Source organism: Arvicanthis niloticus, chromosome 18 (assembly GCF_011762505.2).
Source record: "Arvicanthis niloticus isolate mArvNil1 chromosome 18, mArvNil1.pat.X, whole genome shotgun sequence".
NCBI lineage: Eukaryota > Metazoa > Chordata > Mammalia > Rodentia > Muridae > Arvicanthis > Arvicanthis niloticus.
The window spans coordinates 11,246,650-11,269,483 of record NC_047675.1 but is presented as its reverse complement, the minus strand read 5'-3'; the positions used below and the strand labels follow the sequence as shown (position 1 = coordinate 11,269,483).

The 22,834-nt window shown below is 48.1% G+C and overlaps 1 protein-coding gene across 3 annotated transcripts; it reads right to left on the bottom strand.

The window, feature by feature from the left end:
* Positions 1 to 53: 53 nt before the first annotated feature.
* Ddx39a (DExD-box helicase 39A) lies at positions 54 to 7,996 on the bottom strand. Of its 3 annotated transcripts, XM_034522361.2 has the most exons (12): positions 7,871 to 7,942; positions 3,760 to 3,971; positions 3,484 to 3,611; positions 2,756 to 2,848; positions 2,207 to 2,390; positions 1,791 to 1,851; positions 1,463 to 1,581; positions 959 to 1,090; positions 765 to 874; positions 534 to 678; positions 291 to 438; positions 54 to 205 (listed from the first exon to the last, which is right to left on the bottom strand). In XM_034522361.2, the coding sequence occupies exons 5-12, from the start codon at positions 2,234 to 2,236 to the stop codon at positions 189 to 191; spliced, it is 762 nt and encodes a 253-aa protein (XP_034378252.1). In that variant the 5' UTR covers positions 2,237 to 2,390; positions 2,756 to 2,848; positions 3,484 to 3,611; positions 3,760 to 3,971; positions 7,871 to 7,942; the 3' UTR covers positions 54 to 188. The 3 variants fall into 3 exon arrangements, with proteins under 3 accessions (XP_034378252.1, XP_034378249.1, XP_034378251.1); XM_034522358.2 differs by lacking the exon at positions 1,791 to 1,851 and having other exon boundaries at positions 7,871 to 7,996; XM_034522360.2 differs by lacking the exons at positions 1,791 to 1,851; positions 7,871 to 7,942 and adding an exon at positions 7,365 to 7,682.
* Positions 7,997 to 22,834: the final 14,838 nt, after the last annotated feature.

The window sequence follows — 22,834 nt, the reverse complement described above, 5'->3', positions numbered from 1 at the left end:
TTGACCGACCCATGAGATGCTGACCCAAAGAAAGATGGGGCTGGAGCCAGGTATTCACAATAAAAGTTTATTCTTACATAGCTAAAGCTTTGGAACAATAAAAAGAGACACCGATTTGTCACCTACAAAGAAGATCTGAAGCAGCAGCTGGGAAAGAGGGTGACCACAGTGCCTGGCTACATATATGGTTACCGGCTCTGCTCAACTGTAAAGACAAGAAAGACACAGTAAGGATACAGAGCCTTTGCTCCTGAAGCCCAGCTCCTGCCCAAAGTGGCCCGGGCACTCACTGTATGTGGAGATGTCTATTTCTTCTGGAAGCTCAGCCACATTCACTTCAAACCGGTCCTGAACGTCATTAAGGATTTTGGCATCGTTTTCATCTGATACAAAAGTGACCGCCAGGCCCTTGGTACCGAAGCGACCAGCACGAGCCACCTGCAGAGAGATGGGGTCAGGAGACAGGCAGTCATCAGGATCTGAGGAAGGGTGAGGAGGCTCTGACCCCACCCACACTGGGAGGAAGCACTCACTCGGTGAAGGTAGGTGTCTGAGTCCTCTGGCATGTCATAGTTGAAGACGATGTTGACTCGCTCGATGTCCATACCTCTGCCAAACAGATTAGTAGCCACCAGGATGCGACGCTGGAAGTCCTTGAACTGCTGGTACCGGGACAGGCTAGAGCGGGAGACAAGCAGGGGCATTAGACCTGAATCCCAGGGCCGAGTGAGTACCTTTGGCCCTGGTGGACATCATACACTCACCGCTCCTCCTGGGCCATGCCTCGGTGAATGGCGATAGCTGGGAAGTTCTGCTCCACTAGGAGCTGGGCCAGGGCCATGCAGCGTTGCACAGACTTGACAAAGATCACCACCTGAAGAACAACAGTGTTTAGGCCCATGGATAGATAATCCCCCACAGAACCACCCGTATCTTGGTGTGGGCAAGGAAGCATCACCTGGTTAAACTCTAGCACGTCAAGGAGGTCGAAGAGCTTACGATTCTTCTCACTGTCCTTGAGCTTGACATAATACTGCTGGAGCCCGTGCAGTGTGAGCTTGGTCTCGTCGTCCACAAACACCTCCATAGGCTGTGTGGGAAGGGAAGCAGGAAGGGGCGAGTAGGGCTCACTTCTGCGCGTCTCATGTGCCCGGAACCTTCCAGGGAGCAGCTCCTCTGTATTGATGATTCCCAGAGGGCCTGTTGCACCCAACCTCAGTAAAAATTCTCTCCCAAAAGCCGGATGTAAGCTCTGCCTCTGGCTCAGGTGTGGACCACTCAGATCCCAGTTTGACAAACCAGGGGAAATAAGCAGGCCGGCGAAGCCTCCTGCCATCCTCCAGGCCATGAGAGCAGTGTGCTTGTCGCAGAGTGGCCCAGCCCATCAGGGAGGGCCAAAGCTGCTGCGCTGAGGTGTTGGCCACGGTGGGCAGGCAGCCAGCTGGGGCGTCACCCTACTCACATCCTGCATGAACTTCCTGCAGACTGGCCGGATCTCCTTGCTCAGGGTGGCGCTGAACATCATACACTGCTTCTCGTGGGGCGTCAGACGAAAGATCTCCTGTACATCCCGGCGCATGTCTGGATGGGATGCCAACAAAGAGCAAGCCTGAGTGTCTTGTCTGACAGAGCAGACCCACACCAGAGAGGAACCAGCCCTTCCCAACCTGGGCCAGACAATACTGGCACCATAGCCGCGGTGGAGTGGGCCCAAGGGTGTCCCCGCTGCCTGAGGGGCTGGGCTCGGATGGGCGGGAGCGCAGGCATGGGAGGAACTGCGGTCCACTTACTCGCTGCCAGCATGGAGCGGCCCTGCCAGTGCGCCTTGAGCCACGCTTCAGGAAAGGGAGCCTGAGGCAGAGACAGCCACTGGCGTGAGAGCTGCAGCTGCTTCCCAGGATACATGCCCATCTCTCCCAGCCCCTGATGGGTGGCAGAGGCCACTCTACTACTCTACATTCCCTGGGTGTGCCTACATGTCCTAAAGGGATGGCAGCTCGTGGGGCCTATGGTCCCAATCAATTCTGGTTCAGAAGCAGCACATACTGTTAACCTTAGAATTTCCCTTAGGCTTCTCCTAGGAGCCCTGAGTCTGGCCACCCATGTGACCCACTATGAGAGCCACAGCCTGTCCCATCAGGCCCCTAAAAAATGCCTGTGACTCTATGAGTGGGAAACCAGCTGGATAGGCCAGCAGGATGCTCACCCAGCTGTTCCAGCATCTTGTCACATTCATCTAGCACAAAGTGCTTCACATTCCTCAGGTTGAGGCTCCTGCTCCGTACGAGTGCCAGGATCCGGCCTGGTGTCCCCACCACAACATGGGGACAGTTCTTCTTCAACACATCTTCATCCTTCTTAATGGAGAGGCCTCCAAAGAACACAGATACCTATGGGGATAGAAAGAAAGCTGTTTCCACCCATCTGGGGGTAGTTATCCTTACAGCATAGGCCCCACCCATCCTGACACTACAACCCCACCCCCTCAGAACCCAGGGCAGCCTGAAGAGCAGGGGGCAAGGCTGAGAAGGCTGAGGTATGTGGGACCAGCACAAGCCTATGGGGGCTGGACGTCACTCATCAGGCTTATAAGGAACGTAAGTTACCACAAACCTCAAGACTGGTAAGTGCTGCTTGAGCTGAAGCCGAGGTCAGCATGGCTCCAGAAAGCCACATGGCACCCAACACAGCACCCAAGACCAGTGTGGCTCCAGAAGGGCACATGGTACCCAACACAGCACCTGAGGAGGCTTACCTTGACACTGGGCATGTACTTAGAGAAGCGTTCATACTCCTTGCTGATCTGGAAGGCCAGCTCCCTTGTGTGGCACATGACCAGTACTGATACCTGTAGAGCAACAAACAAGTTTTCTTTCCCAGAATCCGCACCACCCTACCCCAAACCCACAGCAACCTATTACAGACCACAGACCCTGAGGACTATTGTTAAACCATCTGAAGCCCAAACATCTCCACTTCTCCTTACCCTGACCTATCTTCCTCATGGCTACTGAGGCCTGTCTCCCTCAGTAGGCCAGGAACAGAATGGCAGCACTGACCCTGGGTAAAAGGGTTACCTCAGGCTGCTATGTCTTCTCAACCACAGCATAGCCCTTCCCTAAATGCTCTTGTCAGACCCTGAGGACAAGCAGACACCCACTGGAGAACACAAGCCAAAGCCTCACTCAGACCCCCGAGAGCTCTACCACACAACCACACTGCAGCCCACCACAACATGACTTGTTTCCCCCTCAGCTTCCTATCCTGGACTCCAGCATAACTCTTAAGACCCTACAATTTATCTATAATGGCGGTGTTAAAACACCTGCAAAACAAATCAGTAGCAACCGTGGCAACTGCAGTCAGTATAATTTCACTTCCCAGGTTAAATTCAAAGGCCCACAGAGAAAATGGAAGCAGTTTCTTTCATGAGCCCCAAGGCTATACTGTCGCATGTAACCCCAGAAAAGAGCCCACATCTACCTGGCCATTGATGGGCTCGATCTGCTGCAGGGTGGCCAGCACAAACACAGCTGTCTTGCCCATCCCAGATTTGGCCTGGCACAGGACATCCATACCCAGAATGGCCTGGGGAATACACTCATGCTGGACTAAGGAAGAAAAAAAGTGTATGAGTTAAGGCTGCTGATATAACTGGCTCATGGGGAGGGCATACCCCCATCCAAGGCACAGGAGCTCAGGGTAAGTAGGATTAACTCAGGGAAGAGGGCATAACTGGGGGGCACCAGGGTAGCATACCCTCTGAAGGATGCTCAAAGCCACAGTCAACTATAGCTCTCAGGAGCTCCGGCTTCAGCAGAAAGTCCCGGAAGCCAGAACTGTGGATGGAGACATAAGATCCTTTGACATCTTTCTTCGGGGGAGCTGGAGTGCTCTCCTGGGGCGCCTGGGGCTCTTCATCTTCATCGTAGTCCAGAAGCTCATTTTCCACATCCTGCTCTGCCATGACACTGAGAAGAGAAGGCAGGGAAGGCACAAATGCATCGAGAAACACACTCGGCAGAGAAGGCCGGTGAGGAGGTTGGCAGAGGCAAGCCCTGGAAACAGGCAGAGCTCAGTGGTGCACAGGACTCCCACGTCAGCCTACTGTCCTTTGTCACCATCCTCAGCAACCTCCCATCTGCTACACACCACACTCTCCCATCAAGCAATGCATCCTCAAGCATCCTAAGGTCTACAGTGAGATACTAATTCCATCTGACAGATGGGGACGTGGCTCAGGGATAGAGCACTTATCTACCAGGTTCTACCCCAACACCACAGATCAAGTAAGTGATAGCTATCACACGGATACTCCACCACAGCCTTCATGGCCCAAATCCCGCTCACTTCCCCATACTTCATCAGATCAGAACCTCTACCTGAAGGATGCGCTGTTCTTGGTCTGCACACACAAATTTTTTTTAGACAGCCCCAATAGTCCTGGCTGGTCCAGAACTGGCAGTTACAGGTTGACATCACTTCGCCTGGCTGTGTCCTCCCTGACATTCAAGTTTTGGCACTAATAAAGCTTCTCAGACCACCCTCCCAAGGAGCTTCTGGAACCCACAGCTTAGACTTGAAGTTGTACCTGCCTTGGTACTGAGAAAGGAATAGTGGTCAAGAAGCAAGCAGCATTTTCCTTACCATGCCCAGCCCTGCCTCCCCTGCGACTTGTGGTCTACACAGGGGAATCATTAAGAGCTTTTATGAAAAGGATTCCCACTGGGCCAGGCCAGCAAGAAAGCCAGCCAGTTGAGATGCTAAGTGGAATTCACAGGAGACAAGCTCATCCCTCACTTTATTAATCCCTTACACACCAAGTACAAGGCACACACAAGCTAGGCTTCCCTAGCCTGAAGAAATAGTTCCATCTTCAGATGCTAACATACTAGGACCCACTTCTAGCCCTCTTACTCATTCTCTCCATGACTTTATCCAATGATATTCACCCATTTCTATGTTGAGTTTCTCCAACTTTGTCTACAGTCATAAAACTTTTCCACTCCAGAGCCATATGTTACCAGCTGCTTCCCCATATTCTTACAAGTTAAATTCAGGCGGACTACAACGAAGCTTTTTGTTTCACCCCAGGGACTGCATCCCCCATCTCAGAATTAATTATTCCATTCTCAGGGGCAGTCTTGATTGACCAACAAATCTTACTCAGTAAATCTCACTTACCAAATCCAGTCAGGCCTAGCTAGCCACTTCTCACAAAGGCTACACACTAACCCTGAGTTGAAGTAACCTTTTGTTTGTTTCTTTAAAATTAGAAGAGCTTTACTAAACAGTCACATGCTATACAACTCAAAGTACACAATCAGGAGTCACAAACATGCTTACACAATCAGCTCTAACCTACTTCACCACCTTTAAAAAAAGAAAACCTCTGGATGGACTAGAGAGATGGCTGATGAAGAGCACATGATCTTTCAGAGCACCAGGGTCCAATTCCCAGAATCCACATGATGGTCCACAACTGTCCTAAATTCTGGTTCCAATGAGACCGAATGTCCTCTTCTGACCTGACCATAAAGCATGCACTCTGAATATAAATGCATTCAGACAAAACACTTCCATAAAACAAAATTAATAAATCTAAAAAAAACCAAACAAACAAAACAACAACAACAAAAACAAAACCCTGGGCCTGGGGTGTGGCTCATCGACAAATGCCTAGCATGTCAGAAAACCCTGAACTCCATCCCCCAAACCACAAAGTAGCCTGTAGCCCGAAACCATCGCTAACTCTCAGAACCATTAATCTGCTTCTCCTCTCTGCTTTCTGAGCATTTTCTATAAACAGGTTCAGACAGCATCACTGGGCCTTTTACTTTTTGATTCCTTTACCATTCTCAACACTCACCCACAATATAATGGGAATAAATGCTGCACTCCTTTTTATAGCCAAATATGAGATCATGTGAATTGAACCCTGGTGCTCTGAAAGACCATGTGCTCTTCATCAGCCATCTCTCTAACCCATCCAGAAGGTTTTCTTTTCTAAACGTGGTGAAGTAGGTTAGAGCTGACTGTGTGATGCCACAGCATGTAAGACTATCACACGGTGTCATCTGGGGAACACCAACAGCCTACTCAGTGTCCACTGATCCCTATTCGGTACACAACTTCCACGGGAGGCAGAGGGAGCCTGCTCCACTTGCCACTGTGCTGCAGGTAAAGGTACGGGCCCCCCAAATCCACACAATGGAGAAAATTCATCTACATGCACACACCTCTACACATACACAGAGTAAAAATGCTTTGAATAGCTACCAGTCATTAAAGCACCAGACTTCAGCAAAGGTTTAAAGCAGAGATAGCTAGGAGAGGAGAGTGTGTTATACTTAAATTGCTAAGCCATGGAGAATTGCTACCTAGACTTGGAGTTGAGTGGTTCAGTAAGAATTTGCTCTAGATGGAGTGTAAGATAAGAACAGCAGGGAGAAACCAGTTTACTGAAAGGGAATTAGCTGGGGTGGGGAACTGAGAAAATGAGTCAACGAAGAGCTCAAAGCCATTCCTGGGGAGAAAAGAATCACATCTCTGGGTTCAAACACCTGAATGGCCAAGATGTACCTATTTTTATTTGAAATTAGGTCTTGTGCAGCCCCTCAAACTTGCTATGTAGCTCAGGCTAGCCTTGAATTCCAGATCCTCCTGCCTCCACTTCCCAAATGCTAGAATATATTAAAAATGGATTTTAAAAATGCCTGAGACGGGGACAGGCAGATCTCTGTGAGTTCCAGGCCAGCCAGGGCTACATAGTGAGATCCTGTCTCAACAACAACCAAAAAGACCTTAGGAGTTAAGTTCCAAGACTGGCCAGGCAAGGTGGCCAATGTCGCTTTAGAGTGCTTGATGCTATTTCAGACAACCTGAGTTAGGTTTCTCAGTTCACAACAACCTTCTAACTTCCGGCCTCCAAAAGCACCTGCACACAGGTATTCACTCAAATATATACACCTAAACAAAAAAACTTCAAGGACAGCCTCGATTTCAGGAGAACCTATCTTCTGGCCTCTCAGATGTGTACTGTTTTTAGGCAGTACTGCTTTAAAAACATTTATTATGCTGGTTAAAGGATAAATGTCAAGCCAGGCACGGTGGCACACGCCTTTAATACCAGTGCTCCGGGGACCAAGGCAAGTGGATCTCGGTGAGTTCGAGCCCGACAGTTCAGAGACAGTTCAAGGACGGCCAGAATTATGTAGATTATGTAGAGGTTCTGTCTCAAGAAAAGAGATACACAACACGTTCCAGGAACTAGCTGAAGTGCAACTCGGGGCGTATACCACGAAACACCTCAGGCCTTGGTTCAATCAGGAAAATGAAACAAGTGAACCCAGGCTGTCACAGACCTAATGTTTCAACTAGGCCCAGGAAGACGAGATGCAACGGGCTGAACCTGCCTCACACCCGGGAAAGCGCCACCGGGTGAATAGCCACGTTCCTATGGGCCGCCACACCGGCCTTCCGCTTCAGAGTCTGGAGAATCTCCTGGGAGAGCGGCGGAGCCAGACGGGAAGCAGGTGACTGCAAACTCAGGACGTCTGCTCAGATAGCCTGGGTCCTCTCGCCGCGACCGAAAACGCAGCGTGGATCCGCCCTGTGCCTCAATCCCACCACCGTACACATGCGGGCCTCCAAGTGCCGCCATGACACCGTTCCCGGAAGCCGACGAACTAACGGCTGGCCCGCCCCTGACGCATGCTCAATGGAGCCCAACGGCCGCCGGCTCGAGGTGGGTGCCTAACCGTCCCGCCGCTGCGCGCCCACTCCTCCCGATACACCGCGCCCCGCGGCGTCCCTTTCGGAGAACCTACAGCCCCGCACCGTGGCCCCGGCCTCGGGACCCGCCACTTACCTGCCGCCCGGTTCGCCTCCGCGAGCTGCGAAGAGAGCCACCCGTCCGGTTGTACGCCGCGCCCCTGGACGCGCGCTGCAAACGCTTCCTGCCTGGAGCCTAACTATGCTCCTGCTCACTGGACAGCTGGCTTATCACTCAACAGAGGAAGAAATGATGGTTGGATTATAAGGACGCTGTCGGCCCGCTATTGGTGAAAAGGGTGAAAGAGGGCGTACCTAGAGCCTCAGTTTCATTGGGCAGTCGTAAAGTAGGCGTGTCCGAAGGGGGAGTGGGCTAAGCTGCGGTCCCGCCCAGTCACGTGATCTGAGTTAAGGGCCTGAGTTGCTGCTGCCACATTTAGTACTGGCAACCGCACGTTAAGTGCGCATGTATTTGCCCCACCCTTTTAGAGTGTCCCTTCCTGCCTGGCTTAGAAGCCCCGACTCTTTTGTTTGGTTGTATCTTTTCGAGATAGGTATTCTGTAACCTTGCTGTCCAGGAACCCCTCCGTCTGTGACCAGGCTGGCATCAAGAGATCTGCCTGCCTCTTCCTCCGTGTGATTAAAGGTGTGTTGTGCTTGTGTACTGCACCTAGGGAAGCCCTGGCTCCGACATTTCAACCCACTGCCTCACCTGCAGAAAGAAGCTCAGAAAGGGCTTTGAGGATGGAGAGATTGAAACTAAAGAGTAATTTGGTTTGTTTACATAAACGAAAGATGCTACTTTGATAAAAGTCTTAATCTTACGTTTCTTCTTACTTATTGGGGAAAGTGTACCAGCCTCACAATTGAAATACTCCACCCGGGCAGTGGTGGCGCACACCTTTAATCCCAGCACTTGGAGTCAGCGGCAGGCGGATTTCTGAGTTTGAGGACAGCTAGAGCTATACAGAGAAACCATGTCTTGACCCCCCCCCCCCAAAAAAAAAAAAAAAAAAAACTGAAATACTCCAGATCCAATTCTTTGTTTTTTGAGACAGGGTTTCTCTGGGTAGCCCTGGCTGTCCTAGAACTTGCTCTGTGGACCAGGCTGGCCTTAACCTACATACAGATTAACCTGCCTCTGCCTCCTGTGTGCTGTGATTTAAAGGCAGATGTGTGGCATCACCACCTGGCCCAATTTTTAAAACGTTTTTGTTTGTTTTTAACCGTTTTTTATCCCTACGTTGTACCACCACCAAAACAAAAACAAAACACAAACAAACAAAAACCCAGGCCATAAACTGAGCTCATAGTTCCAGGAAGCCAGCTCTTTGGGATTGAAAAAAAAAAAAAAAAAAAAGCAGCTGCCAGACTCCAGATACCCGGGTGATACAAAAAGACCTTATCTAAGGAAAACAGCTAATCCCCATTCTGCCCTACAGAGCTGTCTTCTTTCTTTCCCATCCTTAGCTACAAAAACCCCAGCCTGAAAACACAATGGACATTGTCTAGATCATAGTACTGAGAGGCCACCCACCAGATAAAATAAAACCTACTCTAGCTGTTAATGCCATGCTCGTCGCTCTCTCTCTCTCTCTCTCTCTCTCTCTCTCTCTCTCTCTCTCTCTCTTTCTTTCTTTCTTCCTACAAACATAATTCTTACAACTAGTAGCTGGGAGCACAGGAGAGAAGTACTCTGCCTGGCTTGACAGTAGTTAACAAAATTTCTTGGTTTGTTTTTTCCTAACAAGGTTTCTTTGTGTAGTCTCTGGAACTCACTCTGTAGACCAGGCTGACCCTAATTCACAGAGCTCTGCCTGCCTCTGCCTCTTGAGTGCTGGGATTAAAGCCATGCAACACCACCTCATCTCCCTGTAATTAACAAAAACATTAATAAGAACTAGGGTGTAGCTCAGTGGCTGATCACTTACACAGGTGCACAGGGTCCTGTGTTCCAATCTTAAAGTGGAGGGAAAAAAAGGGTTGGTTTGTTTTGGGTTTTTTTGTTTTGTTTTTTGAATTCTAGCACTTGGTAGGCAGAGGCAAGCTGGTCTTTGAATTTGAATCCAGCCTGGTCTAAATAGTGAGTTCCAGAACAGCCAGGGTTACATAGTGAGACTCTGTTTCAAATGAAAAAATGAAAACAAATGAAAAACACTTAGTGGCACAGGCCTTTAATCCCAATTCTCTAGAAGCAGAGAACTCTATGCATTCAACCAGCCTGGTCTACATAGTATAGTTAGAGGCAGGCAGAATTCTTTGAGTCCAAAGCCAGCCTGGTCTATACAGTGAAGTCCAGGATAGCCAAGCTACAAAGAGAGAGACTGTCTCAAAACACAGAAACAAAATGAACAAACAACCTGCCCAAACAGTTCTGGATTCCATCACTGCAGAGCTGAAACCACTTTTAGTTATTGTAGCTGCCTGCGGCCGCCACAAATCAACTGGGTTTTCCTGAAAGGGGGGCTGGAAATGAAGAAAGGGATGGAGGGTGAGAAAAGATGAAGCCAAGACAAAGTTCTCTGATCAAGGCTCAAAGCTTTAATGTTCAGCTCTCAATTTAAAGGAAAAGGCTCAACCCAAACCCTTTCTTGTTTCACCTGGAGATGGGTGGGGGAATTAGTGGGTCACGGCTGGAGATATCTCAAGGCAAGCCCAGGGACAGTTCTTCTAAGTTCCGTGCAGCCAAGGTGGGTAACTCCACCTAGATCCTATCACTTGGTCTGTTGTGGTAAACAAGGTCTTTCAGGCCTGCTCAAGGCTGGGGGAAGGGCACAACTTATGACCATGGCAACTCATAAAAGAAAGCATTTAGTTGAGGGCTTGCTAACATTTCCAGAGGCTTAGCTCCTTATGTGGGGAGCATAGCCGCACATGTGGAACCGTTTTACTTTGTACACTTCTTTGTTGGCATACATGTATATGTGCCGTGGAGGTCAGCAAGTCCTGAAGAGCACACTTGGGGCATTAAGGATGGCAGCACCATCTCACTGGTCCTTAAGTTTTTGTTTATTTATTGAGTAACCATGTAGCTCTGGCTGGCTTGGAAATCATTTTGTCGATCAGGCTGGCCTTGAACTCAGAGATCCGTCTGCCCCTGCCAAGTGCTGAAGTGCACTACCTTACCAGCATACTTTATTTTATATCACTCACTTGCCCAGGCTACCCCAAAGTCACTCTTCCTGCCTCAGCCCTTCAAGTGTGCCTTGTCCAGCTAGCTAGATCAGGTGCTTTGTATTTGTTTTTTTGTTTTGTTTTGTTTTTTGGGTTTTTTTTGAGACAGGGTTTCTCTGTGTAGTCCTGGCTGTCCTGGACTCACTCTGTAGACCAGGCTGGACTCGAACTCAGAAATCCACCTGCCTCTGCCTCCCAAGTGCTGGGATTAAAGGCGTGCACCACCACCGCCCAGCGATCAGGTGCTTTGTAATCAGCAGGTAATGATTCTAGTTTCTTTATTTGGTGTACTGAGGATGGACTCTGGGCTACATATGTCCCAGGTGAGCCCCTCTGCCCCTGACCTGCAACCCCAGTCATTGTTTTGGTATGGTTTGTTTTGGGGGTTTGCTTTTTAGATTTTCAGAAATATTATGTATATGGTCCTTTTGTCTGCATGTATGCATGTGTACCACATGTGTGCCTGGTAGCCCCAGAGGTCAGAAGGTGCCACTGGAGCCCCTGGAACTGTGGTTACAGACAATTGTAAGCTGTCCTATGGGTACCAAACACAACAAAGCCTCTAACCATTGAGCCAACTCTCCAGCCCTGGTGGTTTTGTGTCCCTTCACCCCATCCCTCCCATTCTAACCCCCCCACCCCCACTGGCTATGGTTTTGATTTTTTGAGATAGGATTTCATGTACTCTGGTGTGAAACTTTAATTCTCTGAGAAACTACATAAATGTAGGTATGGGTCCCACATCTGCTCCGCCACAGGGCTTGGGAGGCAGGACTTGAGAAGTGACCATCCTTACCCCATGCTGTTGCTGGGCAGGTGTTGGGCCATAGGGAAGCCCCAGGACACTGCTCTGGGGGTGGGAAAGCACAGTCTGAGGCATGGAACAGCAGGAGCTGGCTGGGGGTCCCCTGACCAGGCTGTCTGGTTCTCAGGCTCTTGGACATCCAGGGACCACCAGAAGCAACAGAATGGAATGGGGCCCACGGGCTGGATCTAGCCTGGGGCTGGAAGAGAGGTGGGAGGGGGATAGGAGCTCTGGCTGGTCCCATGGTGATTGTCCTTGGCTTGATGGTGGGGTAGGCTTGAGATTGGCTTGGTTGTGGCTGGGAGCTCAGAGAAGCCTTCTACAGATTAGACAGCGGTTCTATGGGCCTGCATGGGTCCCCACGTTGGATCCTGATGAAAAGAGGCAGTCCATGGTTTTAAGGCATTTATTCTCATGGCAGAGAGTGGATGAGTAAAACCATACCCCACCTCTCAGGGTGGGCCTGAGGTTAAATACCTTTTGCAGGAAGGAATGTCTGAGAAGGAAAGATCATTGGCTGAGCCTTCCAGGCCTTTAGGTCCCTCATAAAAAGGAGATCTGTTTTGAGCCTATGTGACTACAGGTCATGTCCTCTACATAAAGAGGAACTTGGTTGGGGTGTTGCCCTACATGTTGATGGCCACAAATCTATGGGGGGCTGTGGCTAGTGATAAGGGCCTGGTGCCAGGGAACAGAAGTGACTACTGTCCCTTCAGCCCCTCAGGGTCTCTGGGGCTTCTAGCCTTATCTCAACCAGGAACCAGGCTACCCTTCACGAGAATGGAGCTCTGGTCATCATCTTCTGACTTCCATAGGTATGCTGTAGAACAGGCATGTATGTGCTCACATAGATACATAAACATACACACATGCACATACATGTACAGATACACACATTTATTGAAAGTTTTGGTTTCTTTCTTTCTTTCTTTGTTGTTGTTTTGTTTTGTTTTGTTTTGTTTCTCGAGACTGCCGGGCAGTGGTGGCACATGCCTTTAATCCCAGCACTTGGGAGGCAGAGGCAGGCAGACTTCTGAGTTCAAGGCCAACCTGGTCTACTGAGTGAGTTCCAGGACAGCCAAGGCTATACAGAGAAACCCTGTCTCAAAAAACCAAAAAACCAAAAAAAAAAAAAAAAAAAAAATTGTTTCTCGAGACTAGGTTTCACTGTGTAGCCCGGCAAGTTTTGGTTTCTTTAAAAACCAAGTTATGTGAATATGTTTTTGTTTTAACCCCAGGATTCACATGGCAACTCATACCTTTCTGTAAGTTCAGTTCCAGAGCTTCTGACACCCACATGCAGAAGCTCTGAAACTGAACTTACAAAAGACCAATCATCATAAAAATAAAAATAAGACAAAACGCCGGGCAGTGGTGGCGCATGCCTTTAATCCTAGCACTTGGGAGACAGAGGCAGGCGGATTTCTGAGTTCGAGGCCAGCCTGGTCTACAGAGTGAGTTCCAGGACAGCCAGGACTACACAGAGAAACCCTGTCTCAAAAAACCAAAAAAAAAAAAAAAAGACAAAACAACAAAATAGCTTAAAAAATACTCCCAACATGCACAGACACCCCCAAACAGGAACTGGAACAATGAAACCTGTTTTACTCTCGGGGACACATGTGGGAGAGCTATCAGTGCTATAATTCAGTCCTGTGATAGCAGCACTTGGCAAGCTGAGGCAAGAGATATTTAAACTCCAGATTAACCTGGGCTATACAGTGACATCTTGTCTCCAAAGGTGCATTTGGTTTGATTGAATTAATAATTAACTCAGAGTCAGCAATAATGCATCTGTGTCGCATTAAGGAAAGAAATCAAAGCACTTCCTCTTGGTGTCATTAAATCAAGAGCAAGCCCTGATTTAAATTCTCTACCCTGCTCTCCTTGTCCTGTCATCCCCGGCTGTCTGTTGATTGAGTCTGAGTCTGCCTACATGAAGGTTGTCCTGTGAGTCTGCCCCTGTGTGTCCTAACAAGGAGCTTTACTCTCTCATTGAGCAGCACAGAGAGCAGCACAGGGAGAAGGAAGGACAAATACCTCACAGACATAGTCAACAGGTTTTACAAGGGATTAAGTCAGTAAATCCAACTGACACAGGTTAATGAAAAGTATTACAAGTATCATTGTTTATCAGGCAATGTCCATACATTGATTTCAACAGTTATGGTGCATATTCTTATATTGAACGATTATCATAAGCAATGTATCAACACACATGCATTATTCTTGGGTCAGGGGCATAGACCAGTACATAATTTAAGATTATAGCTATGCATTGGCTTAGGTTGTAAAAACTGATATGGAAGCAGGAGCCACGTAAGGCTGACACAGTTTTCTTTTAACGGCATTTTAAACAAGCCAGGCAGTAGTGGTAATACCTTTAATTCCAGCACCCCCCACCCCTCAGGAGGCAGACATAGAGACAGAGGCAGAGGCAGGTGGATCTCTGTGAGTTTGAGGCCAGCCTGATCTACAAAACTAGTTCCTAGGCCAGCCAGGGCTGTTACACAGAAAAACCTTGTCTCGAAAAACCCCAAACTAAAACCATATTGAGTGGAAGAAGACAATTCTGAAGAATGGTGTGTTGATTGTTGATTTATGCACTGGAAAATTCGAGAACAGGATCATGTAGAGTGATGGAGTCTTTGTGGCCTGTGAAGGGTACAGCAGAATTTAAGGTGGAATAGGCTGAGTAAAGACAAGCGGGTTAAAAGCTGTGAAAACCAGCCTTGGTGGGTAAAGGGAATTGCTTCCAAACGGACAACCTGAGTTCAGTCCCAGGAACCAAAGAAGGAGAAAACCAACTCCCACAAGTTATCCTCTGACTTCATATGTAGTGTCATGCTTATATGTCCACACATACACACGATTGAATAAATGCAATAAAAAATAAATAGTGGGGCTGGGGAGATGGCTCAGCTGTTTAGAGCACTGGCTGTTCTTCCAGAAGTCCTGAGTTCAATTCTCAGCAACCACGTGGTGGCTCACAACCATCTGTAATGGGATCTGATGTCCTCTTCTAGTGTATTTGAAAACAGCTATAATGCACTGTACAGTGTATCAAAGATAAATTAATCTTTTAAATAAATAAATACTGAACTAGTGAATTCTAGTTAAAGACTCCTGGGCTAGGATAACTGTCCTCTGTCAAGACCCTGCTAAGCCGTGGCAATCGACTTGCTGCCAGGGTGCCGGAGGCAGCATCACTAAAGTCCACCAGGAACCTGAGACCCAGAGATGCTGTTAGCAGATGTTTGGGTCTTTTTTGTGTTTGTTCACTTTGGTTTGATTTAGTTTCAAGACAGTTTCTATGTGTAGCCCTGGATATCCTGGAACTTGCTCGGTAGAGCAGACAAACGTCAAGGCCACCTTTTGGGTTGGTTTGTTTCCTTTTAGGCTGTGACAGTTCTACATGTGGCCCAGGTGGGAATGCTGGAATTAGGTGTGAATTACTGCATGATGGTGGCAGGTGTCAACCCCAAACACAGCTCTCACTTCAAAGGAAGTAATAGTTTATTCTACAGCCAAACGTGAGTGGCCATGGCCCAGGAGCACAGAATTAGGTTACTCCAAAGTCCGGTGTTCCAACATGGAAGTAGCTTCATGGAGTTCTTAAAGTCACAGGACCAAGAAAGTTATAAATCAAGGCACTTTTACTTATCTTGTTTCTTGAGTTTTGTTTTGTTTTTGAGACAAAGTCTATGTAGTCCTGGCTGTCCTGGAACTCACTATGTAGACCAGAGATCTAAGCCTGTGTCTCCCTAGTGCTAGGATCAGAGGCCTGCGCCCTCCCAGTGGAGGGATAAGGTCACCAACCCACCCATAAAACTTTTGACCCAAAATTTGTCCGGTCTAAAAGAAATGCAGGAACAAAACCAGAACAGAGACTGAAGGAATGGGCAACCAATAACCAGCCCAATTTGAGACCCATCTCATGAGCAGGTCCCAATCCCTGACACTGTTATACTGTTATGCTTGCAGACAGGAGCCTAGTGTAACTGTCCTCTGAGAGACTCTACCCAGAAGCTGACTGAAACAGCCATTTATAACCAAGCCAAACAGTGGCTGGAGTTCAGGGACTCTTATGGAAGAGTTGGGGAAAGGTTTGAGGCCCTGAAGGGAGACAGGAACTCCACAAGAAGACCAACAGACTCAATTAACCCGAATCTCAGGGGGCTTTCAGAGACTGAGCCACCAACCAACGAGCATCCCCAGGCTGGATGGGGCCCCTCAGCACTTGTGTAGCTCAGTCTTCAGGCGGGTCCCCCAACGACTGAAAAGGGCGCTGTCCCTGACCCTGTTGCCTGCCTGTGCATCTTGTGCCCCTAACTGGGCTACCTTGTCTGCCTCAGTGGAAGAGGACATGCCTGGTCCTGCAGTGCCAGGATGGGTTGGTATCCGGGGCCTCCCCCTTCTCAGAGAAGGGAAGGGGAGGATGGGGGTGGAGCCAGAGGGGGCTGGGAGGAGAGGAACGGCTGTGATTGGGATGTAAAGTGAGTAAATGAATTAACAGAGAGGGAAAGGAAAAGGCCTGCACCATGACGCCTAGATAAATGAAGGCATTTAAAAACGCATTCGTAGAAGCATCAGAGAGGTGGGTCACCGCCAGGCAGACCGCTGTCTGTCATTGCTGCCTGTCAGCATTCTTAGCCTTTCACTGAGAGGAGAGGGTTTTCTAAGTTAACACATTCCATTGTTTTGTTTTTATCAGTGTATCAGGATGTTAGGTCTGACATAATGGACTGGTTGGCACTTTAAGGTGGAAAGATGGCCTTGGAGAAGCTGTAATTAGGGTCCGGACCTCCAGCATTCCAAACTCCGCACAGGCACTGAAGTTTTAATCAACCAGCCTTTAAAAGACACAGCTTCTTTTCAGGAATCCTTGTCACACAGGGTTTATTCCCAGGTTTCCAGTTTGAACTAAATGAGCCACTCCTTGCATGTGGGTCTGTGGTTGAGACACAGTCCCCCTCAGCCTAAGCTGGCCTTCAGCCCTGTGGTCCGGCTGCTTCAGCCTCCCTAGACATGCCACATCACAGTGGGTTACGTACCAGGTGTCCCTCACCATAACACACCATTTCATTTTGTTTGGGAAGGGGTGGTGATGGAGCCCAGAACCTCAGAAAAGCCAGGCAAGTGCTCTGCCACTGAGTCTACCCAGCCCTGCCAAATTTGTTCTTGTTGAGGTAAAGTAGTTAAGTAGGCTGAGCAGCCCAGGCCGACCTGGAGATCTTAGACTCTTCTGCCTGAGCCTCTGGAGTGACACATTTAGTAATGACGGGGTGGTAGGTAAACCTGTGTCCTCTGGTATGTTATGCTCTCTCCCTCTCTCCGTATGTGAAAGCCAAACAAGACATCAGACGCCTTCCATTGCTTTCCATCTATTTCAGCAAGACGGGTTCTCTCGATGAAGGAAGCTTGCCACTTCTGCTAGGCCTGTGCCTGTCTCACAATGCAGAGGCTGCAGGTACCTACATTCATGCTCAGCATTGGACAAATGTGCTGGGGACTTGAGGTACCACCCATTTTATGCATCAAACTGTCCCCTTTGTTTTCCTTTATGCAAAAAGGTAAGGGTTAATTTCTCTTCAGGTACTCTTTTATTTCTGTGTCTATATGAAGATCTCCTTGGAGCAGGGGTTACAGCCACTGGGAATCAAACTATGGTCCTTTTGAGGAACGGTAAACACTATTAATCACTGAGCTATCTCTCTAGTCCCTGGTGTTTGAGGGTTTTTGTTTTGTTTTAGTTTTTTAAAAGATTTATTTATTATTTATTTTATGTATATGAGTACACTGTAGCTGTCTTCACACACACCAGAAGAGGGCATCGGATCCCATTACAGATACTTGTGAGCCACTACGTGGTTGCTGGAATTTAAACTTGGGACCTCGCTGGGCCAGCCTGGTCTACAGAGTGAGTTCCAGGACAGCCAGGGCTACACAGAGAAACCCTGTCTCAAACCCTGCCCCCCCCCCCAAAAAAAAAAAAACAACTTGGGACCTCTGGAAGAGTAGTCAGTGCTCCTAACTTCTGAGGCATCTCTTCAGTCCCTGGCATTGTGGGGGTTTTGTTTTAGTTTAGTTTAGTTTGATTTTTGAGACACGGCTTCTCTGCATAGCCCAGGCTGGCTTTGAACTCACACCAGTCCTCCAGCCACAGCTTCCGGATTGGTGGATGGATGATGTCTCACACCACTGTGCTCAGTTGTATATTTGGTTGGCAAAGAACTTTTACCTCTGGAGAAATTCAACCTCATTTAACTCCACCCTGATAAGGATTTTCTGATTTTCACTGACTCAGAGCTCAGATACTATGGCAGTGCCCAGGAGTTATGGCACCGGCTTCCTGGTGTGAGGGTGTAGATTCCTTCCAGCTCCTGAAAATAAAACGCCATAACACATGGAGTGGAGCGACCGTCTCTGGAGCAGCAGCCTCTTCCCCCATGAGCTTCTCTTCAAGGACAACTTTTCAGGCCAGCTTGTACCCCACAGCTACACCTGTCTATCCGAGTGTTTACTCAGATTAGATTCTAGTGTGTCCAGTCTATTTCTCTTTCCAGTCACTTGGTAGCTATGCTATTGTTGCTGTTGCTGCTTATTTATCCTTTGGTGGCTCGGGACATGGATCCCAGGGCCCTAAATGCCAGACAAATGTTTTACCACTGAGACAAGTCCCTAGCTCCTACTGGAGGATTCTAGGTCAGGGCTGTCTGACACTGACAGTTGTCGACAAAGTTTCTAGTACATTCTAGACTTCATTGTAGAAGCTTGGAACTCAGTTATGAACAGGATAAGTCCCTAACCACAGAGAGACAAGGAACAACAGAAAAAACTTATTAACCTGTGGTGGGACCCAGTCACACAGGCCGGTAATCCCCAGTTACTCCAGATGCTGAGTCAGGAAGACAAGGAGTTTTGAAAGCTGCCTAGTCTACAGGGTGAGTTCAAGGCCAACCTAGGCTATGCAGCAAGACTCTGTCTCAAAATAAAAGTTGGGGCTGGAGAAATGTCTCAGCAGTCAGGAACACTATTCTTGCAGAGGACGTGAATTTGATTCAGAGCTTGCATTCAGCATGTATAACCCTAGCTCCAGGAGAGTCGGTGGCCCCTGTCTGGCTTTGGTGGACACCTGCATGTGTTATATAATAGACATATATGCATATATAAATTCTTAAAATTACTTTTTTCTAAGTCCTTATCTTTATCTGAATGCTGGGAGAATAGAGTGGCTCTCAATTTTCTTTCTTTCTTTTTTTCTTTCTTTCTTTGTCTTTCTTTCTTTCTTTCTTTCTTTCTTTCTTTCTTTCTTTCTTTCTCTTCAAGACAGGGTTTCTCTGATTGTCCTGGAACTCACTCTGGAGACCAGGCTGACCTTGTCAGATATCTGCCTGACTCTGCCTCCTGTGTGCCTGGGTTGAAGGCCTGTACCATCACCACCTAGCTCATCAATTTCTATAATTAAAAAAACCAAGGAGTCCAAGTCTAGACTTCCTAGAGTCGTCTTGTTCCAAGACTTAAAAAAAATCTTGTTTTTAAAATGAAAAATTATTTTTAAAAGAGGAGGGGCAGAGCTGGGGATACAGGTCCTTGGTAGAGCACATACATAGTGTGTAGGTGTTCAACCCTACTGTACTGAAAGAGATTACAGTTTGCAGGGAAGGGAGCTGGCTCAGTGGTTGAGAGCACTGGCTGCTTTTCCAAAAGACCTTTTCTTTTCTTAGCACCGGTGCTGGGGATCACAATTGGCTGTGACGGCAATTCCAGGTGATCCGAGACGCCATCTTCTGGCTTCTGAGGGCACAAGGCACACAGTACACAGATGTACATGCAGGCAAAATACCTACACAGGGAAACTAAGTGAAAAAAAATTTTTCAGGAAAGCAGAGAATGTAGCTGAGCAGTAGAACCCCTGTCCAGATGCACAAGGCCCTAAGTTCAATCCCAAGTACCACACAAACACGTTGTTTGTTGTTGTGTTTGTACTGGTAGGATGGCTCAGTGGTTAAGGGCATTCGTTGCTTTTGCGAGGACCCACGGTTGGTTCCCAGCACTCACTTGGTGGCCTACAACCACCTGCTACTCCAGTTCCAGGGGGTCTGATGACCTTTTTTGACTTCTGCAGGACCAGGGATGCATATGGTACACAGACATACATACAGGCAAGACACTCATACACAGAAAAATTATATATATACATACACACACATATATGTAATATACATATATAGTGCATGGGGCTTGTTTTAGGTGAAGGCACCAGAAAAAATTCGGCTTAGGAGGTGACATTTGAACAAAAGTGGGAATGAAGGGAAGGAGACAGAAAGTGAAGACAAAAGGAACAACATTACAGATAGAGGGAATTGCCAGTTCAAAGGTCCTGAGGTCCTTGTTTCGTCTGAGGACCAGCAAGGAGACCCCGATGACCACAGTGGATTGATGGAGGCAAGAGATAGAAGATGGGGGACAGAGAAGCCAGTAGTACCCCAGAACTTCACGGTTGGCCTTAAGGATCTCTGGACATCTCCCCCTGCTGTTTCTTCCTTTCTTTTCTTTATGATATATATATATATATATATATATATATATATATATATATATATTTTTTTTTTTTTTTTTTTTTTTTTGAGAGAGAGAGAGAGAGATCTTACAATGTGGCCTCAAATTCAGAGATCTGTCTTCTTCTACTTCCTGGGTTCTGGAATTTTCTAACCATTGGGAATGTTTCTACTCATTCTTTAACACTCAATGCCAGGGCCAGCTCCTCGGGGAACCCTGGCCTGCTCACCACCATGGTATGGTTGTCGTCAGGCCTCCATAGGCATAATGTTCCACTGCCACTGCATCCTGCTCCATTCTACAGATGGAGACAGCAAGGCCTGTATCTAAGTCACTGTTCTATTCCTGTGAATAGACATCATGATAAAGGCAACTTTTAGAAGAAAGTATTTAAGTGAGATGTTGTGTACAGTTTCAGAGGATTAGTCTGTGATCATAATAATCATGGTGCTGAATGGTGGCAGGCAGGCATGGTGCTGGAGCAGGAGCTGAGAGCTTCCATCCTGATACACAGGCACAGCACAGAGGGAGCAAGTCTAGGCCTAGCATGGACTTTCTCTCCCCCCCCCCCTCCCCCACGAGACTCGGGAGGAGACGCGCGGGAGCGAGCGAGCAAGAGAGAGAGAGAGAGAGAGAGAGAGAGAGAGAGAGAGAGAGAGAGAGAGAGAGAGAGAGAGAGAGAGCAGAGAGCGCAGAGGGCCCCCGCGCCCTCTGCAGGCAGACGCCTTACTGGCTGTGCCACCGGTTCGCTCAGCATGGACTTTTGAAACCTCAAAGCTCTTTGCCAGGAACACATCTCCTCCAACAAGGCCACACCCCCTCCAACAAGGCCACACCTCCTAGTCCTTCCCAGGCAGTTCACCAACAAGGGACCAATCATTCAAATGTCTGAGTCTATGGGAGCCATCCTCATTCAAATGACCACAGCTGGAGCCAAGTACCCTTGGTATTAAGTCAAACCATGCCAAGATCTGGAGATGCAGAGCCAAAGGGGAGAGCCGTGAGTGTCTCGGAACTGTGACATTTCCACAGATGATTAAAACAAAAACTATTTACAAACTGGCCAGTGAGATTCCTTGGAAGGTAAAGGCAGCCACCATCATGCTTGACAACCAGAGTTTGAGCCCAGGACCCGCTTGGTGAAAGGTGAGAATGAGTATAAAATGTCCTCTGCCCTCCACATCTGCCATTGATAACACAGGTGTTCTCTCATTCTGACGTGCACACACACACACACACACACACACACACACACACACACACACACTGGGATGGAGAGATGACAACAGCTAAGAGCACTTTTTGCTCTTGTAGAGGACCCAGGTTTGGTTCCCAGCAACCCCATGATGGCTCACAACCATCTGTAACTCTAGTTCCAGGGAATCTGATACCCTTTTCTGGCCTCCATGGGCACCCGGACTCATGGCACATATCTACACATACACACACATATATACACATAAAAATACATTTAAATACAAATTTTATTTTAAAAAAATTTTAAATAAATGAGTAAAGGGACCACCAGCCTTGGGGAAATATGACAGAAAGACATTTTAGAATATGCAAAGATCTTGTGACTGGCAGCAATATGAAGAGACCGGAGTGGCTGGACAGACTACCTTGAAGGCCAAATGAGGCCGCTTCAAAGGCAAGCCCAGACTCTCCAGCATGGAGAAGCAGAGCATGGTGACATGTAACATGTCTGGGGTCCCGAGTAGACTGGAGAAAGGCTAGGGATGCCTCAGGGATCTGGTGGGACTTTTATTATTGCTATGTGGAGATTTTACAATAAATTCTTTGTCTGTTCCTTTTAAAGCCTAGAGTACAGCTCTGTTTCCAATCCACCCAAATCCCTAACAGACCGTGATAAAGACTCACTGAGTAAATGAATGCAGGAAGGTTAAGGAGAATCTGGCTGGATTCCCAAGCCTCATCCCCAGAGGCAGCTCAGAGCCTGGCAGGCAGGGCCCTGGGCAAGGATTTCTCCTTGCCAACTCCGTGCCCTCCTCGTCTGTAAGATGTGTGGGTTCTCTGCCTACGATGCAAGGGACCATGAACATCCTGGTTTGATTATGAAAGCAAGGGGTGTCGCTCTCTTTTATCAGTCTGCAGAAAGGAAGTTAGATGACTAGTGTGGCAAGTTATTTAATTCACCCCACAAACCTTCGAGGTATAATGAGGATGTCAACTTGATGAAGTGGTGAGTGAGCCCAGATGTGGAGAGAGCAAGGGCGGCAGATGACACAGGCCTGGTGGCTCCTCCTGGAAATGTCTAGACTTTAGGCCCTGTTGGTATGTGGTTTGGGGAAGGACTGTAAGGAGGAGGATGCTGAGAGACGAGGAAGAAGGCTTCTACTGTAGTCCTGATAGTTCAGTGATGGTGATGCTCAGAGCTTAGGCAAGGTGAGTTTGGGTGCCCCTGCCCCCCAAATGATAGGGTGCAGAAGAAAAGTGATCATGTAAGTTATCCACTGACATTTGCCTTGACATGTGTGTGTACATGCACGTGAACACACA

What these genes read in the sequence shown, in the direction of transcription:
- Ddx39a (XM_034522358.2), bottom strand. Translation starts at nt 3,967, where the DNA reads ATGGCAGAGCAGGATGTGGAAAATGAGCTTCTGGACTACGATGAAGAT. An exon ending in CTTTGAGCATCCTTCAGAGG is followed by an intron (nt 3,612 to 3,759) that starts GTATGCTACCCT and finishes TTTCTTCCTTAG; the next exon opens with TCCAGCATGAGTGTATTCCC. An exon ending in ACGTGCTAGAGTTTAACCAG is followed by an intron (nt 875 to 958) that starts GTGATGCTTCCT and finishes GTTGTTCTTCAG; the next exon opens with GTGGTGATCTTTGTCAAGTC.